The sequence below is a fragment of the Stegastes partitus genome, unplaced genomic scaffold (genome assembly GCF_000690725.1).
Source record: "Stegastes partitus isolate 25-593 unplaced genomic scaffold, Stegastes_partitus-1.0.2 Scaffold58, whole genome shotgun sequence".
Taxonomy (NCBI): Eukaryota; Metazoa; Chordata; class Actinopteri; family Pomacentridae; genus Stegastes; species Stegastes partitus.
The window spans coordinates 611,942-629,577 of NW_007577789.1; the positions used below are offsets into that span (position 1 = coordinate 611,942).

At 42.7% G+C, this 17,636-nt stretch overlaps 1 protein-coding gene across 1 annotated transcript in view; it reads left to right on the plus strand.

Annotated features, from left to right (window-relative positions):
- The first annotated feature begins 5,922 nt into the window (after nucleotides 1–5,922).
- LOC103353017 (kazrin-like) overlaps nucleotides 5,923–17,636 on the plus strand; it is a 127,912-nt gene continuing 116,198 nt past the window's right edge. Inside the window, exon 1 of the mRNA XM_008275759.1 lies at nucleotides 5,923–6,292. Coding sequence (XP_008273981.1) covers nucleotides 6,118–6,292 — 175 coding nt within the window. The 5' untranslated portion in view covers nucleotides 5,923–6,117. The remainder of the gene's footprint in view (nucleotides 6,293–17,636) is intronic.

Sequence of the window (17,636 nt, forward strand, 5' to 3'; positions counted from 1 at the left end):
ACTTTTTTAATTTTTAATTTATTTGCCACCACAACTGACTTCTCCTTCAACTGTTTCCAGAAAACAAATGACATGCCACTGAATACTCGTGAGTCTCCACTGTTATTGCCTAGCAACAAATTTCCGGCCCAGTAAGCAAAAAAATTAAATCAGCCAGGCTTAAAAACTACAGACTTCAGCGCCGTAACTTTTCTGTACGAGTCTTGTTAAATCCAGTGACTTGGCTGCGAACGGCCTGCTGCGTGGATGGATACTCAGCTGCAGCACAATGAAGAGCGGTTACAGAGCACTGATCCCACTCCCTGCTATTGCCATTCATATGCTAATGCAAAAAAAAAAACAACCCACAGCACACCCACTAATTACTGATTCTCCGGGTCCCGATTCACTCCACTGACCTGCGGACACATTTGGATGACGGATTCCCAAAACCCTTTTTTTTTTTTTTTTTAGGTAACTGATTACTTTCCAATTCATGTCACTTCTCTTAACAAACTCGCTTTGTGTTGTCGTGTAAATAAATCATATTTCAAGAGGAATCAGCTTGGAAAAACCTGCATCACATGTACCTTGAGGCTCTTTTATGTTGCTTTCTACATGTTTGGTAAAATTACCTCTTGGATAAGCCTTTGTAACGAGATAATGGCACATAATGACTTGTACAAACACACAAATTCAGTAAAATATTCACCCGTTTTATACATGCATGCAGCTAGCTGTTACCACAATGAGGCTACTGTACATATAACCGCATACACATACCTAGATTTGGTTCCACATACTGTAGCTACACACTCCGTAGGGAAGACGAGCAAGATATATATATAAATAGACGTAAACAAATCCACTTACACACTTAGAAACCGCAACATCTTAATTACCCAGGAGGGTCCGATAGACTTTTATGACACCTGACAAGAGATGAGTTTCATTAATGAACATCAGATGACTTTGGGATTATTAGCCCCTAGTGTTTGTGTGTCAGTATGAGTGTGTGTGTGTGTGTGTGCCTGCGTTCCCCTCTGACTAATGTATCATATGCGGCAGCAGGGTCGTCTATAAATAACAACATGATGTTCACTTACCGAGTGGGAGGGGTGACTCGTGTCTGGGCAGATGGATGAACGGGTGGACGATATATGTGTGTGTGTGTGCGTTGTTGTTTCCCATCTCCTTGCTTGCATACTGTAGCGGGCGGTCAGTTGAGTTTTATTTGAGACAACTATGTGGACCTCAATACTTGGCCCACACACACACACACATATACAAGCTCAGAGCGCCCGAGGCTATGGTAGCGTTGTCTGGGAGTACGCAGCAGTCGCCCGCTCCTCCAGCTTGTGCAGGGTTGGTGGCTGATCTGTGCTTAACGCATGCAGGAGGCGTCGGGGTCTTAGTTCACACAACCTTGGGAAACAATAACATAGCTGCTCTGCTGAGAGGGTGGACATGCTTTGGCAGCCTAACGTCAGATTATAGCAGCAGAGAAATGCGGCGTTAAGTTGAGGTGTTGATCGGGAGCTGGGGCAGTTTTTCGAGATTTGCACAAGAGTTGATTATAAGTGTCTATTTTTGCAACTAATTATTATATATAGGGTCTGTGGTGTCAAAATAGCTTCTCTCAGCTGGATACTAACAGCATGACAACACTACTTCTGTGAGTTGTGAGATGAGGAACAGGTGACAGTAACTCCTGAGAAACTTCCCGACAAGAGTTCATTCACCTGAAAGTGGACAGCAGCCAGGCCCACTGTATCTGCATTTTTTAAAACACACCCAACCTGAATGTGGCGACTGCAGTGAGGTTGATAAAAGCTTTGCAGCTGATGGCAGGGAAGCCAGTCCTGGCCAGAACAGTAGCAGCTCTCCTGCTGATAATGTTGTAGCTGCACCCTCCCGACAAGCACAGGAGGACAAGCTTTGACCTGTCCTGGCTGTTGGAGAGGAAAAGCTACTCCTAGCTCCATAATGCTGGAAAGGCTAAGTGCAAAAGTGAATATAATTGTACGCATAATTCAACTTTACACAATCTTATATTCAGACTGAACTCAAGGCAACACATACAGAGAACTAATCAAATAGAATAAAAACAATGTATTATAACGGAAAAATGGTGTAATCAGAGAAGAAGAAAAAACAAATGGATCAGGGAAAAGCAGCGTCATTGTGAAGACTCCCACACTGTGAAGAATCTCAAACGGTGTGGTAGGAGGCCAAAAGTGACCCCTGCACTGGCAAGAATGATGCAAGATGCCAAGAAAAACCTACGGATTACCACCGAGGCAGCCATCATGATGAATCTGAACTCTGGTAACAACATCACCAGCGGACACGCACAAGCCTGTTCTCCATGGATGCCCAACAAGGAGGACATTTCCCAAAGTAGGCATAAAAACTTGCCCTAACTTCAGCCAAAGCTCACCTGGATGACGCAGAAAGCTTCTGGTCATCAGTTTTGTAGTCAGAAAAAGTGAGAAGAAACATCTAGCCCTAGGTATTAGACCTTCCAGCAAGACAATGATCCGAAACATCAATCTCGTCAAGAAATGAAGAGTTCATTTGCAAAAACAGATACCTCCATGTTTGAGATTTTCAGAAAATGTATTTTTTTTTGTTGTTGTTTGCCTGAGATGATATCAATCAAACTGAAGTTGAGTGGATTTGATTCAGTAGAAATGACATGACAAAAATAGAGACAACTTAAGATTATTGATATTGTCTCAGGTAGACGATGGAAAAGTGGGTTTTCTGAAGGTTTGTGAAGATGGAGTTATCTTCTTTTGCAAATAAGCTCTTCAAATGGTTAACAGAAAACAATATGAACATTTTATTAGTGTTCAGTCCAGACCTGGATCCAACTGAGAATCTGTGGCAGGACCTGAGAACAGAAGTGATGGCAAGGAAACCTTTTAACCTCAAAGACCTGGAGGCCATTACAAAAAAGGATTGGAATAAAATCCCAGGGGAGACATGCAAAAAGCTGTTAATAGAGTCATTTGACTGCTGTAGACACAAATAAAGGGCTGCCGCTGATTACTGAGAGAGGTATGAATGATCACAGACATGGCATTGTTGGTTAAAAAATGAAATAAAATCCACAAAAATAGATTAACTGTATAATTAACATCTCCAACACAATGTCTTACCATTAATTGCCACCTTTTTCATGTCATTTCCCACCAGAAGAAGCCGACTAGTGGAATAAATATTCACTCTAAATCAAATTTTGACACAGGTATGACTCATTTTGGGCCTAACTTAACGGGTGGCCTGTGCCCACTTGAATGAGAAACGCAACAAACCTCTTCCAGCGCTTCAAAAGGTCTTAACATCCCACTGAGTACACAGAAAGTCAGAGTCTGCGCTCCCAAGCTGTTAGCGATAGCATGAGCAACCAAGCTGACAAGCAAGCCTCTAGTGGTAACGTTAGCTCAAACCCCAGCAGCAGTCACTCGCGTCTGGATTCACAATCAGTTTTTCCTGCGATGGGAATGAGACAAGTCATTTAATAAAATAATAAGACAATGTTACAATCTTATTTTAATTTTAAAGCTGCTTCTGTTGTTGTTGCCGCCTTAAGGGAAGGAATCAGGTTTTTAATTATAAAAGAAATGATAGTTTAGAAACACAACAACAACTTGGATTTGCTCAGGATTCAATCACAAAACCTAAATAAACTCCTTGGATCTCGCATTCTAAGATGCCCTGTGGAGTTTTCAGTGTTTGCCCATATTGCTCAGCCTCAACATGTCGTCATGATGCTGATAAATGCAGCGTTAAGTATTTCTGTGTAACATTAAACATCCTGTGCTAAGTAACAGTTAAAGCCGACGTTTAAAGCATCTTTAGTTGTTGTTTTAATGCATCTTGTAGATTGGCTCTTCTTCCATCGGGACGGTGAGGTTGCGATTGCATCTGACTTGATCGACGCTGTTGTCGCCCTGGTAACGTGAGCCCCACAGCTGTCATCACGCTCTCATTCGGATGCTTATGTTGTTCATTTCTGATTGGTATGTGGAAATATGTGACATCATCCTTCTCCAGCCGGGCACGTCCAGCCGGAAGAGCACAGACGCAACACAAATCACTCCTGTGAAATGACCACCGTTGCAAATGCAGGAGGACAATCTCGCGTATTTATCAAAGAAATCAGCATTGCACATACATGCAGAGCGACGAGAAGAAAAAGACGGCATAATCCTTTAAGTCCTATCTGATGCCTATTGACAGACATGTTCATTCCCTGTCAGCTCTTCAGTCTCACTATTGAGCTGCTCTTGATTTATTATGAGGCTCTTCTGTCCTGTAAGCTTCTAGTATCCATCTGTCTTTTCTATGATTTTTTTTTTTTTTTTTGAGGTTTGGGGGGAGGATGTCTGACATTTTCAAAGTAATGCCAGTGTCTCACTATGCTCCTACAATAAAAGCAACAGTTTTCGCACCCCGACTGCAGATACTCCGAACACAATACCCCTCTGTGGTGCTGCGAAGGGGAGCAAGAAGCATTAATGTTTCATTCACTGTGAATGATTAGCCTTATCTGTAAGCAGGTGGCAGTCCGTGAGTCTGCTGCCTGTATTTGTAGGCTTTTTTTTTTTTACCATTTTGCTCAGCAGATGGAGTGAAAACAACAGAATGGCAGAGCGCGACTTAGGAAGGGATAGATTTAAGATACAGGAACGCTATTTGTGTGACATTGTTAGTCACGCGTCGTGCGGGTCATTTTGAGATTTGGCGGTCTGCCTGAAGTTTAGAAAAATGGTTGAATTCACCTGTCTGACTGTGAAAATGGGGTTAGAAAATATGAGCGAGAGTAATTCTCTCTTTTTTAGAGGTAATGTTAGAAAGAACGAGGCTAGCTCGATCAGCTCAGATCTCTTTGCTTAACGTTCTACTCGTATCATGATGATTATGCACTTGTTGCTAATGCTACTTAGCATGTTATTACAGATCTTTTTGTGTTTGATCAGCACGGTTCATCCTGCAACTATATCGATCATCTGTCAATCTTAAGCAATCTCTTAATCCAAAATAGTGAAAAACTGCTAAAAACCATTTCCCCCTCTCATAAAATAACATTTGAGATCCTGGAACAAGCAAATGTTTTGGAATTTTTGTTGAATGACTTTTCAACCACCCTACTGCGGTTAAGGTTCATTCAACCACTTTTAGTGTAAAAATAAATGTGTCCCTCTCCTAATTTTATCCTGCCAGTCTGCTATGTTAAGCCTTTCCAACACATGACAGTAGAGCTTTAAAAATGCCTTTCTTTGCAGGAGGAATACCTCGCTGTGATACTGTAATGAAAGCTTTGTTTGCATAACTATTATTGTTTTCTTTCCACAACTGCCCCTTTGTTAAACTAATGATTTCCTTCCCTTTGTCCGCGGCAGGAGGTGCATGCAGTGCTCACAGAAAGACAAGAGAAAGGGGGGGGAAAAAGCTGCAGCGTTTCACTAAAAAGTCCATTTTCACACGACTGCAGGAATTTGTTGCGAGTCAGTTCGGTCAAACTCACAACCCCAGAACCTTGCAGCAATATCTCCTGAATACAGCTGTGTCGGTGTGTCTCTGGCTCCCATGTGCTCGTATGGTCTAGCCTGCTTTCTCTCCCCCCCCCCCCTCGACTCTCTCGGCAAGTGGTACAGTCCATTTAAAAAGGTGCTTGTCATCTCTCAATGCTCTGTGTCCTTTCAACAGTCATCTGCGGGGAGCACATTTCACAGGGGCAGTGCTGGCTCTCTAACACACACACACACACACACACACACACACACTCGTGCTGTTATGGAACTCTCAGAAACGCACACAGGCATGCTCGCACACTGACACACACTCACACCACACATGCACCATCTCTAAAGCGTACACTCCTTCCAGCAAACACAACACACACACCCCCCCCCCAAAGAGCCGGATGCCTCTCTTTAAGGGAAAGGACACACTGCTTTGAGGATTTAACTTGGCTTTCTCCCAAAAAGGGAACAGTCAGGAAAGAAAAAAGGGGGAGGAGAGAGGAGGAATTTATTTGGGGACACCTTCCTTCACAGGAAATGGTCAACTTGTCAGCATGACACCTTGTCTGGATTCCCCTCTCTTCCTCAGGCAAAAATCCTGAAAATGATGGATGACAACAAGCAGCTGGCCCAGCGCATCGATGGGGCCATTCAGTCTGCCAGCCAGGAGGTGACCAACCTGCGGTCAGAGCTGAGCGCCACCAGCCGCAGACTGGCCGAGCTGGGAGCAACAGACTCCTCCACCAGCATGCTGGAGACCCTGCAGCACAACCACAACGGTAAGAAGGAGCCTTGCTCGGAGAGTGGAGCGGAGTGAGACTGGAAACTGTGTGCCGAGAAGCTGCGAACATGTGGCGAAGGGACGAGTACACTCTGACGCAGCTGTGTGTAATCTTGCAATGTGTGCCGAGGGGTGCACCGTTGTGTTTCTGCATGTAATGGATGATGTCCAAGAGTGAGCTTGGGGGGTGGTGGATGTAAAACACTCATACCTCTATTCATGGGAATAAGTGCATATCTGAAAGTCAGTGAGTGAGTGAGTGAGTGGACGAATTGCACAAAAGAGGTGAGGGGTTTCTTGCTGGCTTGTGTCCACTCTCAGTTCTCCCACAAATCCCCTCTCATGTTGAATAATTAACCTCCTGAACCTTTAAGAGGGGGGGTAGTGCTGCACTCCAGTCGGGGCAGAGTGGGTAAAGTTACAGCCTCCTTTTACTCCCAGGCACTCTGTGTGCTAGTTCATTTAGCTCTCCCTTAACTGGGCAATGGATCCGTGTCTCTGGAGGAGGAGGAGGAGGACGAAGGGGGGAAAAGGGGGCTGGTTTTTGGGTTGCCGTGGGTTACTGAGAGCCTGTTTGAATGGCTGCCAGCTCTGTGGAAGCGCTGTCTTCTGTGCGTGCTGCAGCTGCTTCGGTTTCCCCCCCCCTCTTTTTTTCTTTTTTCAAACTTTTTCTATGCTCAGTTTGACATATAGATAGCTTGCAGATGTGAGTTTTCGATTCTGTGTATCATGGCCGAAGGACTGTGTGCTCGTGGGTTGCCATGTCCTTTCAACTTCTGCCGCACGCATACTCTCACACTCTCGCCGTTTCCATAGCAGTCAGCTGGTACAGTGAGCTGTGCGATAGGATATGTTCCATCTTGGCTTTGGCAGAACTCTGCTGTGGTCCCCGTCTCACTCAAACACTTTCCCTCAGATCAAGCCCCAGTAATAGACTTGTTGTTTTTTTTTTTTTGACTCCCTTACATTCAGAAACTCTTGGCTAACTTCCCTATTTTCAATGGCGGTGACTCATTTAGTCCTCAGTTGACCTCTGTAGTGCTTTTTAAAAGAGGAAAATGTGACCACAGGCTGTCTTCCACAGCTGATCAGGAGCAGTTTTTGGTCATGTGTCAGCGTTGTTTACAAAGGCCTGACCCCGTCTCTTTGTTTTTCAGTCATTTCTCTCTTCTTGTGTGCATGTGTGCCTTGCATTATCCCTTTAACCCCCGGTGCACGCTCGCATTCCTGCTGTTTCCATAGCAGTGTGTGTGTGCGCCAGCGTGAGGGACAACAAGCATTCCTCTGGGAGGGTTGGAGCGCTGATGTCATTGTCCCTTGTTGCTGCTTCTCGGCTCAGCTGCAGCGATGCCACGAGATGTGCGTGTTCGGAATCACCCACATCCTGCGAGAAGAATCACAAAACTCACATTAGCAATCGCAAAAAAAAAAAAGACTTTCAGACTCATCCGTTCTTACGCGATGTTTCTGAAACGAGAAGCTGACACCTATCTGTAGATCTCTCTCCTGATGGATTTTGTCAGACACAGTTATCTGGAAACACGGTGCTAAGTGGTTCTGAGTGCTACATCAAAAATGCCGCGCGCACATGTGCTTTTGATGCTGAAGATTATGCTTGCTGGTCCCTGCCTTTGTTTGGCCTGTAAATCTTCCCACTGTCATTGTGTCTATGTCAATAAGTCTTTTTTTTTTTTTTTTGCTTCACACCCACCTCTTGCTGTCTCTTCCCTCAACCCCCTTTTCTCTCTCCTCCGAGCTGTTCTTTACAAGCCCAGGGTGTATAATAGAAACGGCTGGGGATAGGGGGATTAGGTAATTTATCACCAGTGGCTGTGTTGGGAAGGGAGATGTGTGGTAAGGTCGCTGGTTCATTGCACAGCCGGCAGAGTGGGAGTCCTGAGGGAAGCTGTGTTAGGGAGGAGGGGGGTGCTATCTGGCACTTCACTACCAGCAACACTAACCTTGCTAGCAGGCTAGCTTACCTTAATTGCATTTCTACCGCCCGGGGGTTTACATTTGCATGTTACATTCATCCCAGCAAGTGCAAATATTATGAATAAATGGGAGTCCTTCATGTATTTTCCTTTTGCGGTGGTCTGTGGAGAATTATAGGCTCACAGCTGTTTCTAAAACACATACAAGGTTCAGCCTCCGCATCTCCCTGAAAGCATCTTACATCACACACCTTTTTTTCCTCTATCCTCTGAGCTCACTAGTATCCTCCTCCTGGTAGTTCATGAGCTTCCCTGTGGACTTAAATGAACTACATTTGGCTTTGTTGTGGTGCTGCGAGGCTGCTTAAATAGGAAAATGCTGAGCAGCAGCGAAACTGACCCAAAACTTCTGCTTGTAGCCGCGATCCGTGCCATTTTCATTTTCTCTTTTTGCGTATAGGAGAGAATGTCACATCCACTCGAATATTGCAGGTGGAATAAAAAACAACAACTCCAGTGTTCAGTCTGTTTTACTTCCCTGTGTTGACCTTTACTGGAGGTATTTTTGAGACGTCTTTCGTTTTACTTTTTGTAAAGTTTACAGCAAGTAACAGATGTAGTTGTCGAGAAGCTTTTTTATTCTCTTTTATTTTAAGATCCTCTTATAGCTCCTTACATAGAGGTGGATACAGGTGGTAAAAATCCTCTATATGCAGCCTCCAGTTTGTGTGCATAATCAAAAGACAACTACTAACTTTGATTAAATCTGGCATAGTGATCACAGGGCAGAAGCAAAGTAATTCCTCAAACTGTGGACAAATCCACCTGGTTGGTTTTATCTTTGTACTTTACACAGTGAGCAAATCTTAACATGAGCATAAATATAGTAAACTGTAGAGTTGGACATCAAGAACCAGAATTTAGATCCTAAAGGAATTTAAAGAAATTTCAACTTCAATACTGCTCATCGCTTCCTAAGTAAACTTCGTTTGATCATAGTTTCAAATGAATAATGTCTTTCAAACAGCTGCTTTATATCTATTAGGATCTGGCTGTTTGTGTAGTTGGGCAGTGGGCGTGTTAACTTTCTTGGAAAAGACTGCAACTGCAAATTATTTAGGATTAATCTCTTGATTATTTTCTCTGTTAATCAATTGACTAGGTACTTCTCTTTTAGATTCTTGAAGCTGTTACACCTCTCATCCAGAACTAAGGCTCCTAGCATTAAGTAAAAATTGTGAAAATAGTCAGAATTGCTGTTGCAATTACCCAAAAATCCAAATTGGCACCATCACAGTGCTGAATTTGTACAATCAACAGTCAAAACCTTAACATTCATTAAAAAACAAGACAAAAAACATTAAAATAACTGAAGAAGAAGCAGTAAATTTAACATTTGGGAAACTAGAACCATGAAATGTTTTTGCATGAAAGTTGCCATTTAAAGTAAAATAAGCATGTGACCTGTTTTGACCCCGCAGCCTCTCAAAAATAATCTGCATCCTGAATAGTGAAAAACCACAAATAATGAGAGCAAAATTGGAAACTGAATCATTAAAATCGGAAGGATATCTTAGTTATCAGTTTTCAAAGGTCTGTTCAACAGCCAAATAGACCTACTACACACACTTTCCAACCTTTTGTATTTGCATGAGCAATCTTCCATATTTGGTTGGATGGAACTGACAACCAAACAAGCTTCATCACTGTTATTAATGCAAGTTTTGGATAAAACATTGGGTATTTTTTTTTGCTGATGATTATATTCTAACCTCCTCTTGTGAGGGTTGATAGTGTTTAGTTATTTATTTATCATTCAAAGGTCAGTCATATTGTAGTCAGTGACTCATCCATTCTTGCGGTTGAAAGTGAGGGTATTTGAGCCAAGCATGACTGGTCAAGCATTCAAAAGATTATCGACTACACCACTGCCCCAACACAAAAGGGCCAGCTTTTCTATCTGAAGCTCATCAGAAAAGTTTGAGATGGTGTCGGAGGTCATCATTCGACTTAATCATAACTCACGATAATTAGAAATACTCTGAATCTTAGAGAAAGGCTGATGCATTAAATCAAGAATAGGTTAGTCTTTTATATGATTTAGCTCAGAGGATTTGTTTTCCCTGTGCATCGTTAATGCACGGACAAACTCTGCATATTAAACCGCTGCTGCTCAGACTACAGTTGGGTGGTGTTCTGTAATTCTGTTCACGATGAGTCTCCTTGGTCATTGACATTAAACGGGATTAAGAATATCAGACGGCTATTTGCTTAAAAAGTAGTTACTGCTTTAGAGGTGACGAGAAGAGCAACCTAGACATAACAAGACTACTCATGCTTAGAAAACTATTAGACACTACTTGAATTGGAATGAAAAAGATAATTGTACTTCAGAGCAGCAGCGTGTGGGATTTGCTGTTCATAAATTTGTTTAACTTATATTTAACCTTATATATGGATTCTGTAAGTGCCTTAGAGCAAGTGGAGTGGCCCAGCCTTCTCTTCGACTGGTCTCCTCTGCAGTCTTCAGGTGATGCAGTGTTGTGAAGGGGCCCCCATTCATCAGGACAAGATTCTGAAGGGCTTTTCTCCTCCAGTTGTGTGGCAGAACCCGTTGGTGTCTTACAGTCAGAGATGCGCAGCAGACCTCTGCCTCCGCTCGTGTGAAACAGACAGTTGAGAAACCGCTTTTACTTGCCGCGAAACGCAAAATGCATACACTACCTGTTCTCTACGCTGACTTCCCTGGTGTCATATCTCACGCTTGCTAAGGTAGCACGGCATTTCAGTGAAATTACTTTGGTGTGTGATTACAATTGTTACACGTGAGTGCGGCTCCTCTCGGCTCAGTAGGGCTCCTGTCATATTTCCTATAGCGTTTAACATTCAGTTGTCGGTACGCCGGAAAGACGCCGCTCGCACAGTAAATGCTTCATTAACATCGAGAAGAAGAGCTGGGATATTTGTATTCTTCTAGAGTGCAGCATGTACACGTGCTCCACTGACACATGTGACATGCACTCATAAATCTTGCTCTTACATTTAAAAGCATATTCAGGTTGGCACTTAATACACGCTGCACATTGTAAATGCAGCAAATCAACTAGTTACATGTAGAGGAAATCATTCCATCTGTACTTATCTATGTCGATATTGAATCACTACATTAAAATCATTTTCACAATTGTTTCATAACCAAAGATTCACAGTTGATTCATAACATTAATATATGGAATAAAAAAACAACATTTCCATCTTTTGGACACCTGTTTGTCTCAGCGGTTTAAAAATGTCAACAGGCTTTCACATATTGTCCTCCCCTCTTCAGTTAATGCATGCAAAAAACCGGTCTTTGGCATACATTTTCCCAGAGTTGCTTCAAATGGCACTGCTGTCTTGTTAAGGATGTGATTTGAGTGCTTAGTTAAATTATACTGAATACAGATCAATAGCCCTGGAAATAAATTGGGTTGAATAAATTACAATGATTTTCTTCTACTTCACTTATTTTGGAAAATTTGAAGGACTCACAGGACCTGCGTATGCATGACACAATATTACAATAGTTCAAATAGAAGAAATACAAACTAGATTAGATCCAACTTTGTAATTTCACAAGTACTAAGACAACAAAATGCAGTTTAGCATCGTACCAGAAGTGCAAAAACAGCAGTAAAGTGCATTATAAACAGTATGTAACAGTATAAACAGAATTAACAGTATACAGATTAACAGATACTTTATAAAGTAGCTAATCTAAATCTACAGGTAGATAGTGGTATGAGCAGCGTTCTGTCCTCGATGCTGTGCATCTATGACAGGCAGCTAAACGCTTCACTTCAATCGAAACTCTGCACGTAGTTTGACAGGTTTATTGACGAAGCAAAGTGTGAAACGAAAGAAGAAATAAACAAACAATAACCAAATTCTAAATATTATACATACATAAATGTACAAAACATCAAACAAAACAACTCTGTGTAGGATAGATACACTAAATTAGCTAACGAGCTAGCTAAAGTTAGCTAACGACAACAGTATGCTAGAAAGAAATGCAGACGACATGAGCTACTAAAGAGCTTACAACATAAATTGTGCTGCTTTTACATAACTTCATTCTCACTTCCTCAATAAAGTTTTCTAATTCAAGATAGACAAAACATAGACTGCTGAACTAAAAACAAGCAAGCTAAACAATATTTATGCTGAGATGTATGTAATACGAATGCTATAAACAGTATAAACAATCTATAGGATATGAGATGGAGCAAAGTAACATGGAGCAGGGAAACATTTTTCTTTCCCTTTATCTAGAGACATTTGTTCAGAAGTTGATGTCTGAACGCTGAACATTTGATCACTGCCTTTGCTGCATCAAGCATAGGGAAGAAATATTATTTCCACCATTGTCTTGTTTTATTGTTAAGCTGTGGTCCTGTCAAAAATCCCTGCAGAGTCACTCAAGTGTAGAATGTCCTCACATAGATTACAGGTTTTTCCATGAATTGCATTTCCTGCTGTCTTTTGTCTCCTCAGACAACGTCTAGGAAACTTGACATTTTGCAACATGCCATTACCTCCGTAGCCTTTCACTCTCCCTTTCATTGATTTGATGAAGAGGGATAGGTGTTAAGCCGCTGTCAGTCAAAGAGGCATTCGGTACGGAACGGCGGCTCGGTGAGTGAAAAACAAAGAAACAAAAGGAGGGAAGCTATAACAGGGTAATGCAGTCATAAAAGACTGCAATGAATTACCTCAAACTGTGAAAATGGCACCAAATCTCATTAGTGTTTTTGTCGATGGAGATGGCTTTTGAATCCCTCTCTGTCTATGGCAATGAGAAACTTAATGACTTGTGTGAGGAAAAATGATAGTCCTCCTCAGGTTTCATGTTTATGGCACGTTTTATAGTCATTTATTTGACAAAGTTACCCAACAGATGGTTACTCATCAGAGCAGTCCTCAAAAGTGCAACAAAAAATGGATATGCCACAATTGCCTCTGGCAAACTTCACTTAGCTCTTCCAGTAGCATCAAGTGCAGCAACTTTCCTAAGTTTATATGAAATCACCACCCAGTGGCGGTTGCATTTCAAACAGAACGATTCATTCTGGTAGAAATAAGAAGGTGGAAACCTGAACACGTGGTTTAAGGAAGTAATTACGTGACTATAAAGCATGTTAATGATGTTAGTCTGTAACCATATGCTTAAAGGTCATTCATTAACATTTACATGCATTCATCAACTGAGTGAGAGGACTTTGTGAAGCTGATTGATTACCATGTAGCATATATTTAAATACATGATGTGATGTCTGTTACGTGTGTGCTCACCATATTCTGGGTGTGTGTTCAGAGCGCCGCCTCACACACAAACATGCACAAACCTCTGTGTAGTCATAAGTTATCGAACACGGTGTTTCCACCCTGTCATTAACTACCAACAGGCCTTGGCACACCAGTAGTGGTTTTTAACATTCAACCCCTTTTACTGATGAACCCACACACACACACATATTATTTATCCTCTGCTTGAATACACAATTTTATGCCCTTTGCTGCATTTGGGTAGGTCAGACCTTATAATGTATATTTGATGTTTTGGGCTGGTCCTGATATGCATTAATGAGTTTGAGCAGCTCTCGGATATGTAAATTTATGTTGCCCTCTGTCCTTCAGCCTGCCTTTCCTGAAAAGTATCGCTAACAGTACTCTCACACACAGCGGCAGATGGCCTGAGCAAGTGCGCTCGGCAATCGGTGACATTGCACATATTCACATGCCACGGACCGCAAAACGCTTAGTGGCGTCTTGCAAAACTGTGGAGGCAGAGGGTGACAGCATAAATGTCACTGTCCCCACATTTGTGAGAGGATTTTGAATATTCTGTAGCTCTGTAAGGGTAACAGACCAGTGTAATGGATAGTGCACCATGTGGATGCACTACTGTGAACAATGATTAAAATTCTCATTAATTTGATGGAAAGCTTCATTAGTTGGGGATCATGGGTGGTGGGCATCATTGTTTTTTAGACTACACCAGGCCCTAGATGGCCTTCATTTTTACATGTGTGCCACAGGGCCCGGCTCAGACATATTAGAACAAACATGCTCCCTCACATAATGTGGGTGATAATCATTTGGAAAGTCTATTGTTGCGCTGATCCAGTGATCATAAAGGAAGTAAAATGTAAATTTCGAGTGGCTTGAATGTATGAGAAGCTATACCGCAATTACGCTGCGTGGAGCTCTGGTGTAGAAATCTGCACAGTGGAAGCTGATAGGTCCTCTCTGTAGCCCCAGAGAATGGCTCTTAATAGGCTGAGATAGGAGAAGAGGAAAGTGTGTACTCGTCAGGCACGGAGCCCCCCCAGTGGTTTTTGAATGATGTGATGTGACGGGGACTGAGGGAAGAGGAGGGGACCGGGGGGAGGAGGAGGAGGAGGGGGATCCGCTGCGGGGCTTCCTAAGATTTTGTCAGCAATTATTCACAATGAGGTGCAGTCAGACGATGGGCTGTGGCAGCAACAATGATGAAATGACATTTCCTCTGTTCATCTCACATTTCTGGAAGAGGTAGATTGAGATGATGCGAGTTTTACCTATTTCTGTCCTCTGTTCCCTTCCTGCGATATCGATGTCGTGCGCTATGTGTGATCATTACAAAGTGCTGCAGAGCTGTGTGGGAAAACGACGCAAATCTTGATGGAGTTTTTTTCAAAGACGGCCTCAGCTTGATTGTTGAATTTAATATCAATTATCATCCTAATGGGACATCCAAAGAATAAATAAATAAATAAATAATGCAGCAAGAAGACGGTGTTCTTTCGGTCCGCTTTCCTCGACAGGGTGTTGATTTTCCATCGCTACAAGAGTTCGAAGTGGCGATAAGGGTATTCTGGGGGCAGGTTTGGCCGAATAAGAACTACTGCATAGCTCTGCAGAGGCATTGCTTTGCCTTGGAGCACACTCAGACATACGAACTGGTCTTGGGTCAGATTTTTCCTCTTGTTCACATCCCACTCTGGCTGATTAGGAGCTGACAAATAGAGTAGGATCTCAGATCAGGGATTCTGTGAAGCTCATGTGTCAAACGGCTTCCATCGGCTCAGATGGACTCGTCGAGGGAGCTGTGAAGGTGTTTCAAAGTGTTTGTGAAATCGAAATTGCTACATAGCTTGTGGAAAAGGGCACAGGAGGCTGTGTTCTCGGCCTGGACAGATGACGTTCGGTGTTTACAGACAGGGATCAGTGGGAGTGCAGAGGTGCTCATGCACAGCTGACACTGAGGTAGGTATTTGAGTATTAAACACTCCCATCCACCTCCCACATTTCGTACTTGACGTCCTGCTTGGAATGGAGCCCTTAAATGTTATTGATGGGGTTGAGTCTGGAAAATCTCATTATTGAGGCAACCCATTTGACAGTTTTCAGTTTTATACTGGGGGCTGGATTTCTCTTGCCTTGGTGTTCTTTGGATCTCATTACATACTTTTGCTCAAGCCACATGTGCAGCTGTGAGCATTGCTGGTGACACAGAGCCAGAGGTCAGTGGGTGCAAACACGTTACATCATCATTATTATTGCTATGCAATGTAAGGTTTCAGAAATTACACGGCATCTAAAGACATGGAGGTGGAATCATGATGTGGTATGACTAAGAAGGGAGTGCATTAACTGGCTAATGTGTCACATTGGTAATGGCCATGTCACTGTTTCCACATGATAAATCAAAGCTCGGGTTGAGACATTTTGTGCTTGGAAATCCCATAAGAGCTCCTTAACTTCAATATTTCCTCAGACCAAACTATTAAACATATATCTATATTAGGGATCGACCGATGAGTTTTTAGGGCCGATACTGAGGCAGATTATTGGTAATGAAGAAAGACCCATGACCAATATTTAGAGCTGATATACATTAAATGTTACATATTAACAGCATGTGACAGCAGGGATAGCAATTCTGAACTAGACTTCTTTGTTAATAGGGATTGCTGTGACTGAATTTATACAATAGAAATAGGATTGATTAAATCAAAGACTGTTTCAGAGTTATCTGCCTACTAACTTAACCACGAGCTGTTAGCACAGCCTTAGCCCCTCTGATAAGAACTAGTTTCCTATTTTGTGGCAACAGATTGTTTTTCTTGTTCACTTTTCGCTGCTGGTGTCTCTGCTTGAGAGACATTTCTGAGAACAGAGTTACTAGTGGTTGTGTCAGACAAAGTAGTGCAGTTCATTTATTAATAACTGGTCAATAAAAATGCCAAATATCATCACCAACAATTGACCAGGCCGATAATCGCTCTATCCCGTGTCGATATATATCTATACAGGCAAATATTCAAAAGTCAAGAGTGTCTAGTCTCCTAATCACCATACAAACAATAGGCCTACATGGATAAAACGCTGTTTCAGTGTTTGTTCTAGTCACTTAGTCAGGTCTGGCTGTTGTGAGTGTGACTGATCATCCAGCTTCCAATTGTCCATCTATCAGCATGCAGGCTGTCCTTCCAGCTGGTGCCTGCTGGGTTGGAGAGGCAGACTGGGCAAGCCTGGATGTCACAGTGGTGGCAGGTGGGCCCCACCATCAGGTATCGTAATGCCCGCTGGCACAGACGGGGCCGTCTCAGAGCCACATGATGGGGGAGGGACGGGGCATGTGTGGCGGAGGGGAGAGAGAGAGAGAGAGAGGGGAGGGAGGCATCTTGAGCCGTGTGTACGCCAACCCTGACAAATTGGATAAAGCCTCCAATGGTTAGGAAGGGCAGCGCCAGTGTGAGGCTGACATATGAAGAGGACTGGCACAGTGGATGGAGAGGGCAGAAGGTGGGAGGGGGTGAAGGTGGGAGGGAGAGCAGATGTGTGTGTCGTCGCAACCCTGGCCTCACGCTGAAGGAGCAAACATTACTTACGTTAATGTAGGTAAACTGACAGGTGCGTGCATACACAATGCAAAAAGTGATGTCTTTGTGAGTGTGTGTGTGAGGACCTTCCAATCTATAACGAGGCTAAGAAAAAAAATATTGCCTGCGGTGCTGTTTTCATGTTTTCATAAGTACACAATGCCTGTCTAGGGGTCCCCTTCATCCTCTACCTCATTTGTTTTTTCACGTGTCATAAACCAACAATTTTGGGTGTCTTTTTTTTTGTTTTTTTTTTGCTTTTATTACCAAGTATGAAAAATGACGTGAAAGTCATATTTCATCTACTGGAGCATTTATGCTTGAAAATGCCCCCCAGACTTTCAGTGTCAGGTTAGCTACACTGTTTAGCAATTGAACAGTGAGTGCCTTAAGGTGGTGGATGGTTTAGCTTTACTGCATTTTATAGAAATGAGGTTGTCAAAGCAAATTTGGAAGTGGCTAAATTTTATGCAGCTCCATTGTTGTGAATTAGTCTTTG